At 43.0% G+C, this 22276-nt stretch overlaps 1 protein-coding gene across 1 annotated transcript in view; it reads right to left on the bottom strand.

Annotated features, from left to right (window-relative positions):
• Positions 1 to 22276, bottom strand: part of C1H18orf63 (chromosome 1 C18orf63 homolog) — a 186323-nt gene that overhangs the window by 17024 nt on the left and 147023 nt on the right. The window contains exon 11 of the mRNA XM_030212812.1: positions 8102 to 9157. Coding sequence (XP_030068672.1) covers positions 8102 to 9157 — 1056 coding nt within the window. The remainder of the gene's footprint in view (positions 1 to 8101; positions 9158 to 22276) is intronic.

Below are 22276 nucleotides of genomic sequence, written 5' to 3'. Positions count from 1 at the left end.
TACCAAAAAATTAGTGCTGGAAAAAAAAGCACTTAGTGCTATTCTATAAACAACACTCTATTCTAATCTATGTATTCTACCCTTAAAAAGGTCCCATCCTGCTGCTGTTGCTACTTTTTCTCCCGCGGCTCCACCGGGTCCGGGAAGCAGCGTTCAGCAGCGTTGCCTGCCTGCCTGCCTTTTAAAATAATTTGTCTCCCCAGGCTCCGCTGCATTTACTTCTTCGCCCATCGCAAAGCGCTGCCATTCGCACAGGCAGCTCCGCTCCCCTTTGCCGCGTCCATCTGGCCCTACAAATCCACTACAGGAAGTGCATCAGAGAGGGCCGGATGGACGCGGCAAAGGGGAGCGGAGCTGCCTGTGTGAACGGCAGCGCTTTGTGACGGGCGAAGAAGTAAATGCAGCGGAGCCTGGGGATACAAATTATTTTAAAAGGCAGGCAGGCAGGCACCGCTGCTGAACGCTGCTTCCCGCCACGCTGGTGACTGGCGCAGGGATGAGACTTCTCAAGCCTTGGGGGCCTCCAGAAGATTCTTCATCTGGCAGGGCCCGGAGATCCCCACCAGCCCAGGTATTTATCTTTACGGGAGGGGGATGGACAGAGAGGAAATTTATGGGTCATGCCCACCTAGTCCACCCCCAGGCCCACCCAAAAAATGAGGTCTAGCTACGCTACTGGATCAAATCTAGATTTCTGAAAGATCATGTGGGCAACCGAGTTCTGGACTAACTGCAATATTTTTTGCAAGCCCAGTGAAATACTGGCATACAATGAGTTTAAGTAGTTCAGATATGACAAGATAATTTATTTAGTCAAAATTGCAAAATGCTATTGTTCAAAAAGTGCCCGAACAGAGCTTAATTCCCTCAATTTGAAAAAAAACCACTTTGGCACATTATTTACTTGAGGATGAAAAGTAAGAAGAGAGGCCAGAATGACTTCCAGAACTTTTGAGGTTCCTTCAAAAGGAAGGGAGATATTTCTCTTGAGAAAACAGAAGAAGGAAAATTGGAGTTCCAAACAAAAGAGCCTTGTCTTAGAAGAATTAAGCTTCAACTGAAATCTATCAGGCCATGACTGAATCTTAGAAATCAGGAAAACACACACAACGGGGGTGACATGAAAGATGATGCAGAATCAAAACGTCTAATGGACTGAAAAAGTTCACATTAGAAACTTTATTCACAGTAAAACGGACTTGACACAAATCGTGTTTCGGCCACAAGGGCCTGCCTCAGGATTCCTGTGAGTTGTAAGAATGTGTCTACATAACTCTCTGAATGTGTCGGTCAAACCTTAGGAGATCTAACCATAACAGCGTTGTCACATAGAGTCGCGGCTTACAATGATCAAATTTCTTCCTGATATAAATTGAGGAAGATTCTGAATTGCAATGGAACTTAGAAATAAACCCCCCAAATTCTATATAGCACGACTGAAATTCTGCACGCAATTTAATTACTTAACAAGCCAATCAGCATCAATAATTGCCACTTAACAAGCAATTACTGATACTAATTGGCATTAATCAGAACTTAGGAACATAACTTGCTACGCGTATTTTGTAAAGTGATGAGCGTAAATTCTAATGCGTGCTGCCTAAAAGGGGGCATGGCCACAGGCATGGAATGGGCAAACTGTGGGCATTCCAAAAATCTACATGCACGGTTAAATGGACGCAGGCGTGGCAGCTAGGCGTATTCTATAAACTGGCTAGGTGTATTCTATAAACTGCACCTAAATCTAGGCACGGTTTACAGAATATATCTAGGCATAAATATTTTTGGCACTGATTTTTCAGGTGCCATATATAGAATCTAGTCCAAACAGTGGAAGGGTAAACTCTCCTAAAAAAATGGTCAGATCAGGGTACTGGGATCCATTTCAGACTGGAAATTTGAGTTGCACACCTGATAGAATCCAGGTAAGCAATCACACCCAATGCATGCCCTTTTTCTAATGCTCAAAGTTAGGCGCTGCTTATAGAATAGCGCTTACAGCTGGGATATGCAACTACCTTTAGGAGCAACAATTATACCAACTTAACCCTGGTGTAAATCCACATGGCTAAATTACGCACAGATCCCCCTAATTCTCTACCAGCATATATAAATTGTAGGAATGCTCTCAATCTGCCCATGATCCTTCCATGGCCACACCACCTTATTGGAGCGGCACCTAAATATGTATGCTTAAATCCAAACTGAAGCCAATTAGAAAAGATAATTGATTGTTAGGGCCCAATTATTAGTGCTAATTGGCTCATTATTCAATTAAATTACATGAACACATTTGGGCGTGCTTTTTAGCACCATTTATAGAATCCAGGGGATAATGATTAATGATTATGGTGCATATTTCTCGGCGAAAGGTTTTTTTTTTTTAAACTCCTGAGTGACACCTCTGATGGATCCATGTACATATTTATATAGTGATATTTCTAATGAGATAATTTGATTTTGTGATATATTTGTAGATCTCTTAGATTTAAGTATATGCCTCTTTTTAAATTTTTGTAATTATTATATAAAAGGCACACTTACATCTATGTTGCCTTTATAATAAAGGTGCTTTTGGACTTTCCACATGGGCACTCTGTTACAAAATTACCCCCATATAATTTAAATGACTAAAGTAAGGATTGAAAACGTTTCATTATTTTCCTCTCTTTTGCTGCCCAGGTTTAATAGAGAAGCAATAAATAAAATACCCCAATATACCAATAAAACAAGCTTAGTAAAGTGAGAAGAAAATATGAATAACAGTTTAAAATCCACCTGTTATAATTACTTGACTTTTTTGCCATGAATTTATATTTAAAGCACATATAGCAAGAGATCAAGATATTACACACTGCTTACTTCTAGGATAAGTAGCATAAAATGTACTGTACTGTTTTGGGATCCAGCCAGGTACTGTAACCTGGATTGGCCACTGTTAGAAACAGGATGCTGGGTTTGATGGACCTTCAGTCTATTCCAGTATGGCAACACTTGTGCTCTTATGTTATTGTGACAGCAAAAGGAGTAGTGTAATCAGAAGGGCACTCCCAAAAAACCCCCAGGAAGACGAGGAGTAATGTAATCAGCAGGGGTCTCCCAGAAAAAACCCCAGGAGGACGAGGAGTGCAATGAATAAAACCTTTATTCTTCAGGACCCAACACAGCACTGTGTTTCAGTATAAAGCCTACATCAGGGGTCTGTGCGCAAGATCGCAAAGGGACAGTGGAGTGTCTGCATAATAGTCTCTATAAAGACAATATCCAAAATAGTAGTAGGTTCAGCATGCAACGCAGAGACAGTATACTGAAAAGCTTTATTGGGGGAGAGGCCTGCTGATTACACTACTTCTTTTGCTGGTTTCTTCTGACGTAGTGATATAAGGTCTTCCACTTTTGCACTGTCTCTCTTATGTTATTGTGAACATGAAGTGAAGGACTTTGTAAGTGCCATAATCCTCAGGTTTGGAGTGCCCTTATCTGCTCCAAAGATTCCTAAATATGTGGTTTTAGGCTATGTTTCAAAGTCATCTGTTTCCAAGATTCAGCTCTTGATATTCCAGTCCAGATTATACCCAACTTTGCTTTAGTGTTTCCTACTTCTAAGACCAGCTCCTGGTATTCCTGTTCAGGGGCTACAGATACCTTTGCTTCAATGCAATGGGGCTGGGATCAAAGGGGGATTGCTCTTGCCCCATCAATTTCTTCAAACAGATCTGGCAGACTGCTCAAAATAGCCTGCATCAGATTTCTTGTCATACTAAGCAACAAGCATATAAGAAAAGGCGGCATGCCCCTCACTTCCAAACCAGGAGCTCTAGTCTGGCTATCTAATCACCATTTCCAGTTAAAAGTTCAATCTGCCTGATTCGCTCCTCAGTTTGTGGGTCCTTACCCCATACTGCGACAGATAAATCCTGTCACGTACCAACTCACATTACCAGTCAATTTATGGACACATAACACCTTCCATGTATCCCTTCTGAAGCCTGTGGTCCTAAGGAAATCTGGTTTGATTCCTCCTCCCCTCGAGACCTCTGGTATCTGCATCTGATGATGAGTACGAGGTACAAAGTATACTGAACACACAAAGGCTACATGGACAATTGCAGTACCTTGTTTCCTGGAAAGGATTCGGACCTGAAGACAACTCCTGGGAACACGCTGTCCAAGTCCATGCTCTGGTGATGGTGAGGCGCTTCCATCACCTGAAGCCTGGAGGGTGGCCAATGTAACCCCGGTTTTTAAAAAGGGTTCTAGGAGTGATCAGGGAAATTATAGACCAGTAAGCCTGACATTGGTGTTGGGCAAAATAGTGGAAACTATTGTAAAGAACAAAATGATGGAGGAGTGGCCTAGTGGTTAGGGTGGTGGACTCTGGTCCTGGGGAACTGAGTTCGATTCCCACTTCAGGCACAGGCAGCTCCTTGTGACTCTGGGCAAGTCACTTAACCCTCCATTGCCCCAGGTACAAATAAGTACCTGTATATGTAAGCCGCATTGAGCCTGCCATGAGTGGGAAAGCGCAGGGTACAAATGTAACAAAAAAAATTACAGAACACATAAACAAATATGGTTTAATGGGACAGAGTCAGCATGGGTTCAGCCAAGGGAAGTCTTGCCTTACCAATTTGCTTCATTTCTTTAAAGGCGTGGATAAAGGTGAGCTGGTTGATGTAGTACATCTAGATTTTCAGACAGGCAACAATCCATAATGATTGGCAGCAACTCATCACCACCATGGACACTGAGCTGCGGGGTACCACAAGGATCGATACTGTCACCTGTTCTGTTCAATATCTACCTCAAACCACTAGCTGAGCTGATTCGGTCAATGCACACTCAGTTCTACATCTATGCGGATGATATGCAGCTACTCATACCCATTGAACCTGACTTACCTATAGCCTTGAATAAACTGATCACTTGTCTAACATCAATTCAAGAATGGGCTAAACACAACAAACTTTGCCTGAACCCAAGTAAAACTGAGCTTCTCTGGGTCCCTAACCCAAGTGGATACACACTTGACATCAAAATCCCTTTTGGGAAGTATGAACTCCCCCTCAAAATCACAAGTCAGGAACCTTGGAATACAGTTAGATTCAACACTTACTCTGATTCCCCAAATCCAAGCAACCTTCAAGAGCTGCTTCAACTATTTGCAACAGCTACGCTGCATCTCTCTTTACATCGAGAAGGTAAATCTTATCCCAGTTGTGCATGCCATGGTAACATCAAGACTGGATTACTGCAATGCACTATAGAATGGTCTGACTACAAAGGGCCTGCACCAGCTCCAGTTGATTCAGAATGCAGCAGCAAGACTCACAGAAGGTTGCAAGTGACGTGACCACATCACAACATTTTTGCAAAAACTTCATTTGCTACCAGTACAATACAGGGCTAAATTTAAAACTCTATGTCTGATCTTCAAGGCCCTGAAAGGAAATGGCCCCGAGTATCTGAAGAATAGGATGATCCTCCACACATTAAGGACACTAAGGTCCTCCCAAGGACTTTCACTAACTACACCCTCTCCAAAAGACATTACACGATGTGATACCCACAAGCAAGCCTTCTCCAGAGTAGCCCCCACACTCTGGAATGCATTGCCTGAAAGGCTCCACTTAACACAAGACTAACTCTACTTCAGGAAGCAGGTGAAAGCTTGGCTCTTCAACCAAGCCTTTAACGGAAGAAGTAACTAACTTGTTAGTCTCACTCGCACACACAAAGATTGACTCGGGCGGCACATACTGCAGCGGGACATGTTTATCCACTCCTACCCTAGCTGAGATAATATTTAACCATCTCTCTGACCTCACGTGCAACTTTCTTCAAATCAATCACCTTACTTTCTAATTCTTCCTACTTTCTTGCTCATCTATATGTTACAACTTTGCCTTACCCTTCACTACCAATTATGTTCTAGTATATATTGTATTGTCATTGCAAGTAGTATACCATGCCATACTTTGTATTGTTGTTTGAATATTTTTACTGCTCTAATTGCCTCCTGCTCATGTTTGATCTATTCTTACTGTACACTGCCTTGAGTGAATTCCTTCAAAAGGGCAGTAAATAAATCCAAATAAGTAAATAAGTAAATAAATAAATAAATAAAATTCCTCATGAAAAACTCCTGAGAAAATTAAAGAGTCATGTGATAGGAGGCAAGGTTCTGGTGTGGATTAGGAATTGGTTATTGGATAGAAAACAGAGGGTAGGGTTAATCATTTCTCTCAATGGAGGAGGGTGAACAGTGGAATGCTGCAGGGATCTGTACTGAGACCAGTGCTATTTAACACATTTATAAATGATGTGGAAATCTGAACGAGTGAGGTGACTAAATTTGCAGATGATGCAAAACTATTCAAGCTTGTTAAAACACGTGCGGATTGTGAAATATTGCAGAAAGACCCTAGGAAATTGGAAGACTGGGCATCCAAACGGCAGATGAAATTTAATGTGGAGAAATGCAATGTGATGATTCACATTGGAAATAATAATCTGAATGATAGTTACCTGATTCTAGAGTCCACCTTGGGGGGTCAGCACTCAAGAAAAAGATCTGGGTGACGTTGTAGATAATACACTGAAATCTTCTGCTCAGCGTGAGACGGTGGCCAGAACAGCAAACCAGATGCTAGGAATTATTAGGAAAGGGATGGTGAATAAGACTGAAAATACTTTAATGCCTTTGTATTGCTCCATGGTGCGTCCACACCTTGAGTATTGTGTTCAGTTTTGGTCGCTGTATCTCAAAAAAGATACAGCGGAATTAGAAAAGGTTCAAAGAAGAGCAATCAAAATGATAATGGGCATGAAAACGGCAATTACATATCTTTGAAGGGGGAATCCCATGAGTAAACATTGCAAGGCTGGCACTGAAAACGGCAAAGGGGGCAGTCCTTGACACAGCCTAGCTGGCGAAACATGCATGTCAGACACTTCAGATCCCCTGGTCAGATTATTTGCTAAGATAAGTACTCTATGGGGAAATTTAAATATAATTATTCAACTAAGTAAAAAAGTTGATGAAATTAATGTGACATTAATTGCCCATGAAGAATTTGGTGCACTTGTGCATTTCCAACATTGAATGAAGGTTGGATATGAGCACCGCTGAGGCGAATAGTAAGAAGTATAAGAAGTATGATGATGTTGTATGGATAAAGTAGAGGGAGTTTAATTGGATTTAGGATCCTTATATGATCGTATATTTTATAAAAGCAACATATGTTCCTATGTGCCTTACAAAATTACCCCAGGAAAGATAGGCCAAATTTACACCTGCTCTACAGCAGGTATAATTATTTGCATGTAAATGCCGCTATAAATCAGTGCATAGGCACATAGGGGTCGATTTTCGCAATTTAAACAACCAGAAATGGCTTCTGTCCAGTTAAATCTCCTGTTTGGGGTTAACTGCTAATTTTCAGCAGCACTCAGCCAGTTAGTGTCACTAAAAATAACCGGTTAGCACCGAACTAAAAATCAGCTATTTTGGGGGTGTTTTGGAGCAGAGTTGGCACTTGGCCATTTAGGTGCCAATATTAATCAGTCAGGTTAACTTCATTAATAGGACCACATAAAAGTCAATCCTGTCCTTATGCGGTAACCCATATCCTCTAGTATCGCACGTAACCGGCTGTGCATTAACTGGCTCCAGAAGCTCAGAAATTCAATGCCAGTGCTTGGACATGGCCTGGCATTGAATTTGCAGGTTTAATGTCAATAGTAGGTCAGCAAAACACTGATCACCCCTAGCAAATACTGGGCCTATATTTCTTTAAAAACATGCTCACAAGTGCTAATTCCTTCCTGCTCTGCCTGTTCTCTGCTCTGAGAATACCTGTCCATGTACCACATAAAAAAAGATGCTATTGCTTCTCTGAGCCTACTTTTTATGTGCATACACATTGAGGGAGTTCATAAGAGACTGCTCGAGTATGTAAAATGCTCTCCTACATGCTTAAATCCCTCATAAAATTACCCCTTAGTCACTAGAACTAGAGTATTAAATGGGGAGCATGTCAACATAGTTCATTCATAGCTGTTCTAGGGAAGAACTAAACACTGAATGAAGACCAGATACCTTAGTAGAAACCTCTGCTGGTGGTACTGAAGCTTCTTGATCATTGGTTTCAACATTAGGCAGGTTTAAGGTTGACCTGTGAATGACATCAGTATCCTTGCCTGTTTCTCCTCCACTGTGGTTTTCTTTTTCACCCTGAGATAACCAGGGAGTCACCATTTCTGTGGCTGACATGTGGACACTTTCTGCTTCACAACTCAAATCCAAACAGTGCTGTAAGTTTGTGTCTGCTGTACAGACTTTCTTTTTTGCGTTGAAATGCAGACCTGTTGTATTTCTTTGCTCTGAGTTCACATTCGATAGCTGAAGTTGTAAACTCATGCAAGTAGAAAGTGAAGGAGGGTTCATCTGTCTTTGAATGACTTCAGCTGTATTCCTCTCACTATTGTTGGTGAAAGCTGGATTTGCTTGATGTGGATTGGACTCCATTCTTTGAGTAGGTGAAAATCTAAAAATTCTGCTACTTGATTTTCCATTTGATGCTATGGCATCACTAGTATTCTTTCTAACTGGCATATCTGGAGCTGGTTTGTGGAACAGGGGAGCATCGGGTTTAAATTTTGCTAATTTTGGTTTCATGATCTTCCCAATTGTTGATGATGTTGGTGATGAAGATAGCAGAACACTCTGCTGCTTCCTCTCATTTGTAACTTTTGTATCCATTAGATTGACTTGCAACAGTCTGCTTTTGAAACTGGGTATAATTTTGGCATCATTGCCATGGAAATGAGCAACAGAACTTCCTTGTAGCCCTTGGGACCCAGAAGAGTGAATAGGTAGTTCTGAGGCTTCTCTTAAGCTTACTTGCTGCCTGTTTTCAGTAGAGATCTCCTCATTCAAAGTAGCATTAGCATGAGTACCCTGAAGTGGCTGGCTGAGATTTGTGAGAACATATGCTCTTGACTGGTTGATCAAAGGCCCCATCTTGTGTTCATATCCTGCAGTACATGCCAAAGACTCTGGAGCTGAAACAGATATCTTTGCAAAGGGAAACTGAGTGAGAGAAGCCCTGAAAATTGCTTTGGCTGTAAGGTTTGTTGGCCTGCACTGGATATCCTGCAATAAAAAAAAAAAAGCAGTGTACAATAAGCATAACAAGTTGAAGGAGCCTATTGGTACTGTTAAAATAAATTAATGAAAAGGAACAAAAGTTAATTAGACTTAATATATTATTATTACTATACTTAGAGATGCAATTACATATCAGGTTCTATGTGGGTCACAAACAAGACTTGGACAATCCCAAAGGAATTATAATTAGAATAAAATAACTAATTTCAAAGTTTTTCTGCTCTATCACAATTCCTATATTGACTAATTCGCTAAACATATTTTCAAAACAGAAATGCTTTTACTGCCCTCCTAAACATAAGATAATTTTTCTTCAACCTAATTACAACCAGTAAGTTATTCCATATCAATGTTGCTTGATATAGAAGCAATGAAGTTAACTATTTTTCAAATCTGATTTTATTAATCACTGGGTATTTATTTATTACATTTTTACCCCACATTATCCCACCTATTTGCAGGCTCAATGTGGCTTACAGAGTGTTATTATGACATATTCATGAGGGAATAATAGATATAGTCGGTGGTAGGACGAAGATATTTAAAGAAAGAGAAGAGGGTGTTAAGTAGGGTGATGTGGGAGGTGTAGTTGGTTGTGTGGGTGGGTTGTGTAGTGATTTGTGTCTTTAAAGGTTCTTTTTATAGGCTCTGTTGAAGAGGTGTGTCTTCAAGGATTTGCGAAAGTTGCTTAGATTATCCATGGTTTTTAAGGTTGGGGGTAGCGCATTCCATAGCTGTGTGCTTCTATACGAGATGGTGGTGGCGTATGCTTGCTTGTATCTAAGCCCTTTACAGCTGGGGAAGTTCAAGTTGAGGAATTTGCGGGCTGATCTCTTGGCGTTTCTGGGTGGTAGGTCCACTAGGTTGGACATGTAAAGAGGGGCATCTGCGTGACTGATCTTGTGTACGATCGTGCATATTTTGAATTCGATGCGTTCTTTGAGTGGTAGCCAGTGAAGGTTCTCTCTTAAGGGTGTCGCACTTTCGTATTTGGTTTTACCAAATATGAGTCTGGCTGCGGTATATTGGGCAGTCTGGAGTTTCTTAATAGTCTGTTCTTTGCAGCCGGCGTACAGAGCGTTACAGTAGTCCAAGTGACTTAGTAACATAGACTGTACCAGGGTACGGAAAATGCTTCTCAGGAAGTAAGGCTTGACTCTTTTGAGTTTCCACATCGAATAGAACATCTTTTTTGTCGTGTTCTTCACGTGGGTATCGAGAATCTTCAGGGTTTCTGAGATAGGAAGGGTGCAGTATTGTGTGGTAATAGTGGAGTAGTAGTTTGTGTTATATTGAGAAGTGAGTACTAGGCATTGAGTTTTTTCAGCGTTGAGTTTTAGACGGAATGAGTCTGCCCAGGTGTGCATAATTCGTTGGTGATTTCGGTTATATTGTGTTTGAACGGGATGTAGATTGTGACATCGTCTGCATATATGAAAGGGTTAAGGTTGTGATTGGCTAATAGTTTGGCTAGTGGTATCATCATTAAGTTGAAGATGGTAGGTGATAAGGGGGATCCTTGAGGAACTCCGCATTCCGGTGTCCATGGAGGTGATCTTTTGGCATCTGTTATTAATTGGTAGGATCTGGTGGTGAGGAATCCTTCGAACCACTTGAGGACCGGGCCTCCGACTCCGAAGTATTCTAGAATATGAAGTAGTATTCCATGATCAACCACGTCAAAGGCGCTTGACATGTCAAATTGCAGTACTAGTATGTTCTTGCCAGTTGCAATTGTTTTTTTGAATGAGTTCATTGCCGCCACTAGTAAAGTTTCGGTGCTGTGATTTGATCGAAATCCTGATTGTGACTCATGTAGAATTGAGTGTTTATTTAGGTATTCAGTGAGTTGTTTCGTAACTATACCCTCATTATTTTAGTAATGAGCGGTATAGACGCAACTGGTCGATAGTTAAGTCCATTGTGCTTTTTTTTGCGTCTTTTGGCAGAGGTGTGAGTAGGATGTTTCCTTTATTCGTGGGGAATAGGCCGTTTTGGAGTCTGTGGTTGATTTGGTCCGTAAGGTCTTTCTTGAATTGTTTTGGAGCGGCTCTTATTAGGCTAACAGGGCAAATGTCTAATTTGCATTGAGACTTGCTATATTTTTTAAGCCATTGTGAGAGTTCATCTGCTGAGATTTTGTCGAAGTTGGTCCATGAACGATCAGCTGGGTATTCCCCAGGTTTTGGATCTAAGCAATCAAGGAATTTTGTGTAGTCGGTGGTGTTGTTTGGTATCATGCGCCGGAGTTTTATGATTTTTTCATTAAAATAATTCGCTATGTTGGTAGCGGATGGGGTACTGCAAAACCATCTGATCCCTGAGAGAATGAACTCTACTTAGGGTTGCCAACTAACCGGTTTTCAGCCAGACTGGCTAGTATTTCAATGGCCAGGCTGGCTGCTGGCAGACCCTCAAAACAGGCACTAGAAAAGCCATTTATTTTGTCTCTGATGCCAAGACACTTTGGCATCTCCCACTCTCCATTCTTCTGGTGCAGTGTCTCTCCCGCTGCCTCTGTCTCCACCCGCCGCCTCCCCGGTCCATCCAACATCTCTCCTTCTCCCCGTACACCTCCCAGGACCTGAAACATGCCTTTTCTGACAAGCGACAGCCGCAGTGATTCAAGCACGCCATAGGAGCCGACTCTGTGGGTGCTTCAGCACCCCCAATATTGAGAAAATTGCTTGTATGTGTCCAGGGAGGGGTTATTTCCATTGGGCTTAGCACCCCCAATAATTTTGAAAAGTTGGTTCCTATGAAGCACGCAGTTTCTGCCTGCATTCAAGGTCTTCCCTGGGCCGTGTCCCGCTCATGTGGCAATAGGAAGTCACATCATCATGGTAAATGGAGCTCATTCTGAGGAAAAGGATGTTCCCAGTAGTGTGTCACAAGGTTTGGTTCTTGGGCTGGTTCTTGTTAACATTTTTGTAAGCAATACTGCTGAAGGGCTGTCTGATAACGTTTGCCTCTTTGCAGATGACACCAAAATCTGCAATAGGGTAGACACCCCTGATGGTGTGGATAACATGAGAAAGGACTTAGTAAAGCTAGAGGAATGGTCTGGAATTTGGCAGTTTAGATTTAATGCTAAACAATGCAGGGCCATACATTTGGGCTGCAAAAACCCGAGGGAACAGTACAGTTTAAGGGGTGAAGAACTTTTATGCATGAAAGAGGAGCAGGACTTGGGTCTGATCATATGCGATGATCCTAAGGTGGCCAAACAGGTAAAAAAGGCAATGGTGAATGCTAGAATGATTTTTGGGTGTAGAGGGTGAGGAATGATCAATAGGAAAAAGGAGGTGATGATATGTGACACCTCATTTAGAATACTGTATACAATTCTGGAGACCACACCTTCAAAACGATATAAAAAGGACAGAGTCAATCCAGAGGATGGCTACTAAAATGGACAGTGGTCTTAGTGATAAAGTGTATGGGGACAGACTTAAAGATCTCAATATGTATACTTTGGAAGAAATGCGGAAGAGAGGAAATATGACAGAAACATTTAAACACTTATGCAAAATAAATGCACAGGGGGTGAGTCTCTTTCAGTCGAAAGGAAGTTCTGGAACAAGAGGCATAGGATGAAGGTGAAAAAGGATAGACTCGGAAGTAACCTGAGGAAATACTTCTTCATGGAAAAAGTGGTGAACTCATGGAGCAGCCTGCCAATGGAAGTGGTGAAGACGAAAACAGTATCTGAATTCAAGAGAGCTTGGGACAAGTACATAGAATATCTAAAGGAGTGATGGGGAGAATAGATGGCATGGATGGGCAGACTGGAGAGGCCATATGATCTTTATCTGCCTCCATTTTTCTCTGTTTCTATCATAGGAGGCGGGACACAGCTGAGGGAAGGCCCCGAATGCAGGCAGAAGCCGCTTGTTTGAATCACTGTGGCTGTTGCTTGTCAGCAAAGGGATGTTTCAGGACCCAGGAGGTCCAGGGAGAGATGCTAGAAAGACCTGCAGGGGGTGTGTGTGACAGAGGCAGTGGGAGAGATGCAGTCTGGACCAAGAGAGGAGGAGTAGGGGACTCAAGAACAGCTGGCCTCATCTGGGTGGAGAGGTGCTGGGGAAGGGGGGAGAAGGAGAGGAGGGGAGGACTCAAGCAATACTGAACTCATCAGGGGGAGGGAGAGATGCTGGATCCATTGGGGAAAGGTGGGGAGGGGGGAGAGATGCTGAATCTGCCAGGTGGAGATGGGAGGGAGACAAAAAAATGCTCCAGGGAGGGGAGGGAGAAAAACTAGACTGAGGGAGGAAGAGAGATGCTAAATCAAGGGGTGGGAGACAGGAGGAGTGGAGAGGGAGAGACCAGTTTGCATTCCTTTCCTCTGAGCGGATTCCATTTACCACCACCCTCTGCCACCTGTCAGTGAACCAGTTTCCTATCCAGTTCACCACTTTTGGTCCTAAGTTCAGCCCTTTCAGCTTATTCACGAGGCTTCTGTGGGGGACTGTATCAAAGGCTTTGGTGAAATCCAAGTAGATTACATCTAGCGCACGTCCTTCATCCAGTTCTTTGGTCACCCAGTCAAAGAAGTCAATAAGATTCGTTTGGCAGGATTTTCCTTTAGTAAAGCCATGGCTGCCTCAGGTCCTGTAACCCGTTGGCTCCTAGAAAGTTAACTATCCTTTCTTTCAGCAACGACTTCTTTAATTTTCCTACCACCGACGTGAGACTTACCGGTCTGTAGTTTCCCACTTCTTCCTTGTCTCTACTTTTGAGAAGAGGGACCACATCCACTCATCTCCAATCTTGCAGAACCTCTGCATTACCATAATATATTCTTCCTTACCATGTATACATGCACATGATATATATCTATACCATGATCTGTTCCATGTATGTTATGTTCCATGCATGTTACCATTTGTAATTCTGTTACCCGGAAATGGCAACCGCCATTACGGCAAATGTACGCCACATTGAGCCTGCAAATTGGTGGGAAAATGTGGGTACAAATGCTACAAATAAATAAATAAATAAATATCTATTAAATAAATCTTTAAGAGGTCCCGCCAGGACCTCTCTGAGCTCCTTCAGTATCCTAGGATGTATCCCATCCGGCCCTATAGCTTTGTCCACCTTCAGATTCTCCAGATGTTTATAAACGCTTCTGTAATCAGCGCAGTATCCACTCCATTCCCAGATATTCCCTCAGCAGGCAACCGCAGTCCTTCACCAGGATTTTCCTCCATGAACAACGAAGAGAAGTAATTGTTTAGCACATTCACTTTATCCTCCTCACTCTCCACATAGCCGTTCTTATTATCTTTCAGCCTTGCAATTCCATTCCTATCTTTTTTCCTTTCTCCAATATATCTGAAAAAGGTCTTGTCACTTCTCTTTACATCTTTAGCCATTTTTTCTTCTGCTTGCGCTTTTGGTAACCGTATTTCCTTCTTCGCTTCTTTGAGTTTAATCCGATAATCTTTCCCGTGATCTCCTTGTTGAATTCTTTTGTATTTCTCGAACAAAGCCTCTTTTGCTCATACTTTTTCAGCTACTTGTTTGGAGAACCATATAGGCTTTCTGTTTCTCTTGTTTTTACTTTTCTTGTGTAAAGATCATTCGCCATATTTATAGCAGCCTTTAGCTTTGGCCACTGATTTTCCACTTCTCCTACTCCTTCCCACGCCAACAGCTCCTTCTTCAGGTACTCCCCCATTTTATCAAAATCAGTACATCTGAAATCCAGTACTTTGAGTTTTGCGCATCTGCACTCCACCTTTGCCCTAATATCAAACCATATTGTGTGATGATCACTATTACATAGGTGGGCACTCACCTATGACATCATCAAAATGAGGCGACATCAAAATGGGCAGATATTGAGTGTGGCCTCACTTCTGATTGGCTGAAAACCCAGAAATAGGTGTCACCTGTCAAAATCATTATATTTGAGGAATGCTAGTGAGGTACAATACTTAAGTTTATTTTTAAGCTTCTGACCAAAAGTTGCCATAACTAAGTTGAAAAGGATTACAGAGCATGGGGAGCCTTGGGAGACTCCACATCTCATCCTTCATTTATCTACAACTGTTTTTGTCCATTTAACTGAATATGACCTGTCACAAAGAAAACCCATAAACCAAGAAAACACTCTACCTGATATACCTATGGAGTCTAATAGAAAGAGAATTAAATCATGATCAATCAGGTTGAAAACAGATCAGATAAGACCATAAGTACCTGGCAGAATCCCAACGAGTAACAAGATTCCAGAATCCCAAAAAGTAGCAAGATTCCAGAATCCTAAAGAGTATCAACATTCCATGCTACCAATTCCAGGGCAAACAGTGGCTTCTATTTAGTATACAACTGTCTGGTTTTGCAAATCAGTCAGCTTTGTATGTATAACGTATTCCCTTATTTATGATCTAGTAGGGCAATTAGCTAGCTTGTGTCTTCTTGGTCTTCTCACAGACCATACTCAGGCTTGCTTAGCCCTAGTAATAAGTACATAAGTAATGCCACAATGGGAAAAGACCAAGGGTCCATCGAGCCCAGCATCCTGTCCACGACAGCGGCCAATCCAGGACAAGGGTGCCTGGCAAGCTTCCCAAACGTACAAACATTCTATACATGTTATTTCTGGAATTGTGGATTATTCCCAAGTCCATTTAGTAGTGGTTTATGGACTTGTCCTTTACTGTCTAACCCTTTTTAAACTCTGCCAAGCTAACCACCTTCACCACGTTCTCAGGCAATGAATTCCAGAGTTTAATTATGCGTTGGGTGAAGAAAAACTTTCTCCTATTTGTTTTAAATTTACTACACTGTAGTTTCATCGCATGCCCCCTAGTCCTAGTATTTTTGGAAAGCGTGAACAGACGCTTCACATCCACCTGCTCAACTCCACTCATTATTTTATACTAGTAAAAAAGGCCCGTTTCTGATGCAAATGAAACAGGCACTAGCAAGGTTTTTATCAGAGTGTGCACGTTTGAGAGGGAGTGAATGTGCGAGAGTGTGTGTGACAGAGAGAGAGTGAGTCTCCCCCCTCCCCTGTCTCCCCCCCGCCCTCTCTCCCCTCCCTCCCCCCTCCCAGTTTCGGAGAGCAGTGTTTGGTAATTATACAGGATTCCTGCTGTGTTTTTCACTGTTTGTGTCAGGATTCCTGCTGTGTTCCAGAGAGAGCGAGGCTCGAGTTTCGGAGAGCAGTGTTTGGTAATTATACAGGATTCCTGCTGTGTTTTCCTTCACTGTTTATATTTGTCAGGACTTAGGAGCTGTGTTACAGAGAGAGTGAGGGCGGGGCAGACACATGAGGAAACCAGATAGCTACACCGCTTCACACTTCCGGCTGGAGGCTTCATTTAGAACGTTGGTGGTGCCTTTTATATATAGAGATATCTCTATCATGTCTCCCCTCAGCCGTCTCTTTTCCAAGCTGAAAAGCCCTAGCCTCCTTAGTCTTTCTTCATAGGGAAGTCATTCCATCCCCGCTATCATTTTAGTCGCCCTTCGCTGCACCTTTTCCAATTCTACTATATCTTTCTTGAGATGCGGCGACCAGAATTGAACACAATACTCAAGGTGCGGTCGCACCATGGAGCGATACAATGGCATTATAACATCCTCACACCTGTTTTCCATACCTTTCCTAATAATACCCAACATTCTATTCACTTTCCTAGCCACAGCACCACACTGAGAAGGTTTCAGTGTATTATCGACGACGACACCCAGATCCCTTTCTTGGTCCGTAACTCCTAACGTGGAACCTTGCATGACGTAGCTATAATTCGGGTTCTTTCTTCCCTCATGCATCACCTTGCACTTGCTCACATTAAACATCATCTGCCATTTAGCCGCCCAGTCTCCCAGTCTCGTAAGGTCCTTCTGTAATTTTTCACAATCCTCTTGCGAGTTAACAACTTTGAATAACTTTGAGTCATCAGCAAATTTAATTACCTTGCTAGTTACTCCCATCTCTATATCATTTATAAATATATTAAAAAGCAGCGGTCCTAGCACAGACCCCTGAGGAACCCCACTAACTACCCTTCTCCATTGTGAATACTGCCCATTTAACCCCACTCTCTGTTTCCTATCCTTCAACCAGTTTTTAATCCACAATAGGACATTTCCTCCTATCCCATGACCCTCCAATTTCCTCTGTAGCCTTTCATGAGGTACCTTGTCAAACGCCTTTTGAAAATCCAGATATACAATATCAACCGGCTCCCCTTTGTCCACGTTTGTTTACTCCTTCAAAGAATTGAAGTAAATTGGTCAGGCAAGATTTCCCCACACAAGAGCCATGCTGACTTGGTCTCAGTAATCCATGTCCTTGGATGTGCTCTGTAATTTTGTTTTTGATAATAGCCTCTACCATTTTCCCCGGCACCGGTCTATAATTTCCCGGATCTCCCCTGGAACCTTTTTTAAAAATCGGCGTTACATTGGCCACCCTCCAATTTTCCGGTACCACGCTCGATTTTAAGGATAAATTACCAGAGCTTCCTCTTACAGTAACACCTCCTCTGCATCTATGGGCTGCAGCCACCGCCCTCGGCCTCGGATTAGACTCAGCTGGGATTCTGGACTGCTCTTTTTCAAAGATGACGATGAGGGTGCCCTTGGCTCTATCCATAGTTCCTTCTTCTTGGGGTCTTGTGCTGAGATGGTTTTCGAGTTGGGGCGACTCATCGACCACCGTCAGATCCGGTCCCACGTCACTAAAGTCTCTGGTGGGAGGTCTCCCCTCTACTGCTGATCCTAGGACAGAGCTCTCACAGCCCAAGGGGGCTTTGCTTTCCTTCATAACATGGCCCAGGCTAGTGCTAGCAGATGCTGCACTGCCTTCTTCCTGTTTGTAAAATCCAGATCCGCACTCGGGGCAGTATAACTTAACTGGTGTGGGCTCACTCCAGTATGGGCATTTGGGACAAACAGTTCCCCCCTCCACTGCAGTTTCTTCCATGCCTAGCTCCATGATGGCCTGTAATTGGTGTGCCATTCTTCCCGATCAGCTCTCAGTTCACCACCGTCACCAGTGCCACACCCTGCCAGCCACTTCTGCTCTCCTTTTATACAGCAAGTGTCCACATTCAATGCACATACCTATCCTCCACTATCTTCCAGGATATGCGAATAACATTGCCCGCTCCACCTTCCAAAAACAGCTGGCTACCAGGATTTCTGCAGCGTGTGATTTCCGGAGCTCGCTATCCTCCTTCTCCCTGGTCAGCATGGGAACCACCTCTACAATGACTTAGCAAATTCCTCCCACCCATCACCCAGGTACTTAATTGACATGCTTCTTTTTGTCTGTTAGTATGGATTTTTTTCATAGGCAGGAAATCTGAACTCTCACTGGTCAGATTCCAACCATCTCTCCTGTATCAAATTTATAAATCCCAGGCCTACATGACAGGCCCTCTGGTATCTAATCCACAAGGCAATCAAAGTAATTGTAATCCATAAGCAGAAAGTCACTCTTGCAATTCTTTAGCCAAACAGTCCGTTCCTCCATCAGTCCTTCGAGCCCCACATTGGGCGCCAAAATTGTGTAACCCAGGACTCACCTGGGCTAGCTATGGGCCTGGGCCATTAGATCACTCTCTCTCTCTCTCAGGCTACTTTCACAAACATTTCCAGCATCCTCTCAGTTGGGCTGAATGGGCAATGATCCAGAATATGGGTTTGGGGATGAGAGACAATTATCTAACAATTATTTTCTTCAGTTCTCCATTCCAGGAACCACACAACACTCCAGGAGGATTAAGAACAAACTTAAGCTTTTATTGTAACTTCAGCAACTAGTAATTCTTGCTGCAATGATCTTTAACACAGTCAGTGATGTAACTCCAATTATACTTCTCAAAGGTAATTACAAGTAGTGGATTAAAAACTGGTTGAAGGATCGGAAACAGAGAGTGGGGTTAAATGGGCAGTATTCACAATGGAGGAGGACAGTTAGTGGGGTTCCTCAGGGGTCTGTGCTAGGACCGCTGCTTTTTAATACATTTATAAATGATTTAGAGATGGGAGTAACTTGCGAAGTAATAAAATTTGCTGATGACACAAAGTTATTCAAAGTCGTTAACTCGCGAGAGGATTGTGAAAAATTACAGAAGGACCTTACGAGACTGGGAGGCTAAATGGCAGATGATGTTTAATGTGAGCAAGTGCAAGGTGATGCATGTGGGGAAAAAGAACCCGAATTATAGCTACGTTATGCAAGGTTCCACGTTAGGAGTTACGGACCAAGAAAGGGGGACTGGGTGTCGTCGTCGATAATACACTGAAACTTTCTGCTCACTGTGCTGCTGCGGCTAGGAAAGCGAATAGAATGTTGGGTATTATTACGAAAGGTATGGAAAACAGGAGAGAGGATGTTATAATGCCGTTGTAACGCTCCATCGTGCGACCGCACCTTGAGTATTGTGTTCAATTCTGGTCGCCGCATCTCAAGAAAGATATACTAGAATTGGAAAAGGTGCAGCGAAGGGCGACTAAAATGATAGCGGGGATGGGACGAATTCCCTATGAAGAAAGACTAAGGAGGCTAGGGCTTTTCAGCTTGGAGAAGAGATGGCTGAGGGGAGACATGATAGAGGTTGAATTTTATTGGGGATTTAGTTGGTCCCCAGGTTCAGTCTGGTAGTGCCATTTGGTGATCCACTCACCAGAGAAAACTTCTAGAAGGCTTAACCATATTATCATCTGACTTCGGTTTTGTGTAGGGGAATAGGAGTGCTCCCTAATATCCATTCCAACCCCAGAGAATAGTTACACCTTTAAATGTTATAAGATAAAGAAAGAAGATAGGTTTCAAAGATATATAGTTTTATTTGTCAACTTACCAAAGTAATACAAGATGATTAGATACACAAGCAGGTGTGGAGGACTGACGGGCAGCATGGCACACCTATGGAGATTTCCACACCCTTACATTTGCTGTCAGTCTTATATACCTTTCTGCTTGCATTCAAATCAATAGGCTCTCATACACTCCTATGATAACGCTGTTTACACAGATGACCCCCTTTTCCATGTCCAACCGCAGATGCTCATCAGGAAGATCTCCCTCCCTTTCGGACAGATGGTCCAACTCTGTTCCCCTATCTTATTTTGGGACTTCCCTATTCTCCTGTTGCTACCTGGTGATCTTAGGTACTTTCCAATTACTGTTCTTGAGTTAGGATATTTCACAATTTTTCAACTGTCAACTGTAAAAACAAGCCTCCTCTAACTCTGATACAGAGATGAAGGAAGCCATTTCACAGATGAGAGATTCGATTTTGATTTCAGATTCCTTGACCAATCTTTTCCCAATTAGGCCTTAGTCTGGGCTTTAGGCTGGGCCTTGCTTTTCCAGCAGGCTTCTGACTGTACAAGCCACTTGATTTTTAGCCTGGCTTAAGTTTCCAAAAGGCCTGGTCCTTTAAACTTGGGCTCCCACCATTCCAGTAGTGGCCCCTGGCTGTATCATATCTCTACATTCCCCTCTTGCTGCCCCCATTAACTGGGGGCGGCACCAAGTTTGTCACCATCTATTCCAGAAGGTTTCATACTCTACAAGGTATATAAAATAATGAGTGGAGTGGAACAGGTGGATGTGAAGCGTCTGTTCACGCTTTCCAAAAATACTAGGACTAGGGGGCATGCGATGAAACTACTATGTAGTAAATTTAAAACAAATCAAAGAAAATTTTTCTTCAACCAACGCATAATTAAACTCTGGAATTCGTTGCCGGAAAATGTGGTGAAGGCGGTTAGCTTGGCAGAGTTTAAAAAGGGGTTAGACGGTTTCCTAAAGGACAAATCCATAAACCACTACTAAATGGACCTGGTAAAAATCCACAATTCCAGGAATAACATGTATAGAATGTTTGTACGTTTGGGAAGCTTGCCAGGTGCCCTTGGCCTGGATTGGCCACTGTCGTGGCCAAGATGCTGGGCTCGATGGACCCTTGGTCTTTTCCCAGTGTGGTATTACTTATATACTTATGTCATTTCATATACATGCACTGAAAAAGAATAAAAGAGGAGGCTTATCACCAATGAATAACTGAGTCCCTATGCGAAACCCATGATATTGCCCTGCAAAATCAGAGCCATTTGGGGTAATGCCTGTGATTACTAAGGCCCTCACTCACCCTGGTACCAGTCACCATAATATCGTTCTTGTCCGCCTCAAAGGAGACTCACTGTTTACTGGTGCTCCCTCCCATGTCCATGTCTCATATGCAGCACATCCAAACTTTCTTTTAAATCCCTCTCCAGCTGCAGGAACAAAGGCAAGAACTTCCTGAGCAAACTTTCCAGCCGCTACCCACCTCGCACACACCGTTCCCACAGCCAGCCAAGTCTCTCAATCTCTCTCGAAGTCCCCCCCCCCTTCCAGTTACCTTTCAGCTTGATTCTGTTGCAGAGCAGCAGCAGCATTACAGAGAAAGGTGGCTATGCCAGCTCCAGAGTCTTCTCTCTGCCACACCCCTAAGGAAACAGGGAGTTACATCACGGGGGTGGGGGGGTGGGGGGGCAGCAGACAGGATACTCCAGGGCTGACACAGCCAAATTTCTCTGAAATGCTGCTGTTGCTGTACAACAGAACAAGCTGAAAGGTAAACCAAAGGGAGCTCACACGGCACCTGTGGCTCCCCCTGTACCGACACCTATGGACTGGAAGCAGAAAAAGGTGCCAGTATGCTGTATCAATGAGTACCAGCACAAAAAAGCCCTGAGGCTTTCACATGCTGGTACAGCAAGAACAAGCATTAGAAGTTTGATTTACATAAAGAACTAGCCTTCTACTGCAGGCAGAATGTGTACATTTTGTAATAGGCATGTATCCTGTACAGAGTTGAAATTATGAAAATGACAGACAGTTGTGGAAGTAGAAGAAATACCAGGAGGTGAGCCAACAACCCTAAGAATTGTATAGGTCCATTTCAATACATCACACTCGCTTCCATGTGCATGTCCATGTCAGGTTTTTGTTTAAATCTGCGAACCACAGCTCTGCCACTGGCCGACAATTATCATTGGCAGACCAAGAGATAGTCAATTGCCAGTATCCATTGGTTGATGTACATCAAGGACAAAGAGCACATACATATCAGGCATGATCTAAAG

The sequence above is a fragment of the Microcaecilia unicolor genome, chromosome 1, assembly GCF_901765095.1.
Source record: "Microcaecilia unicolor chromosome 1, aMicUni1.1, whole genome shotgun sequence".
NCBI classification, from domain to species: Eukaryota; Metazoa; Chordata; class Amphibia; order Gymnophiona; family Siphonopidae; genus Microcaecilia; species Microcaecilia unicolor.
The sequence above is the reverse complement of the archived record's forward strand: the minus strand, read 5'-3'. Positions and strand labels throughout refer to the sequence as shown.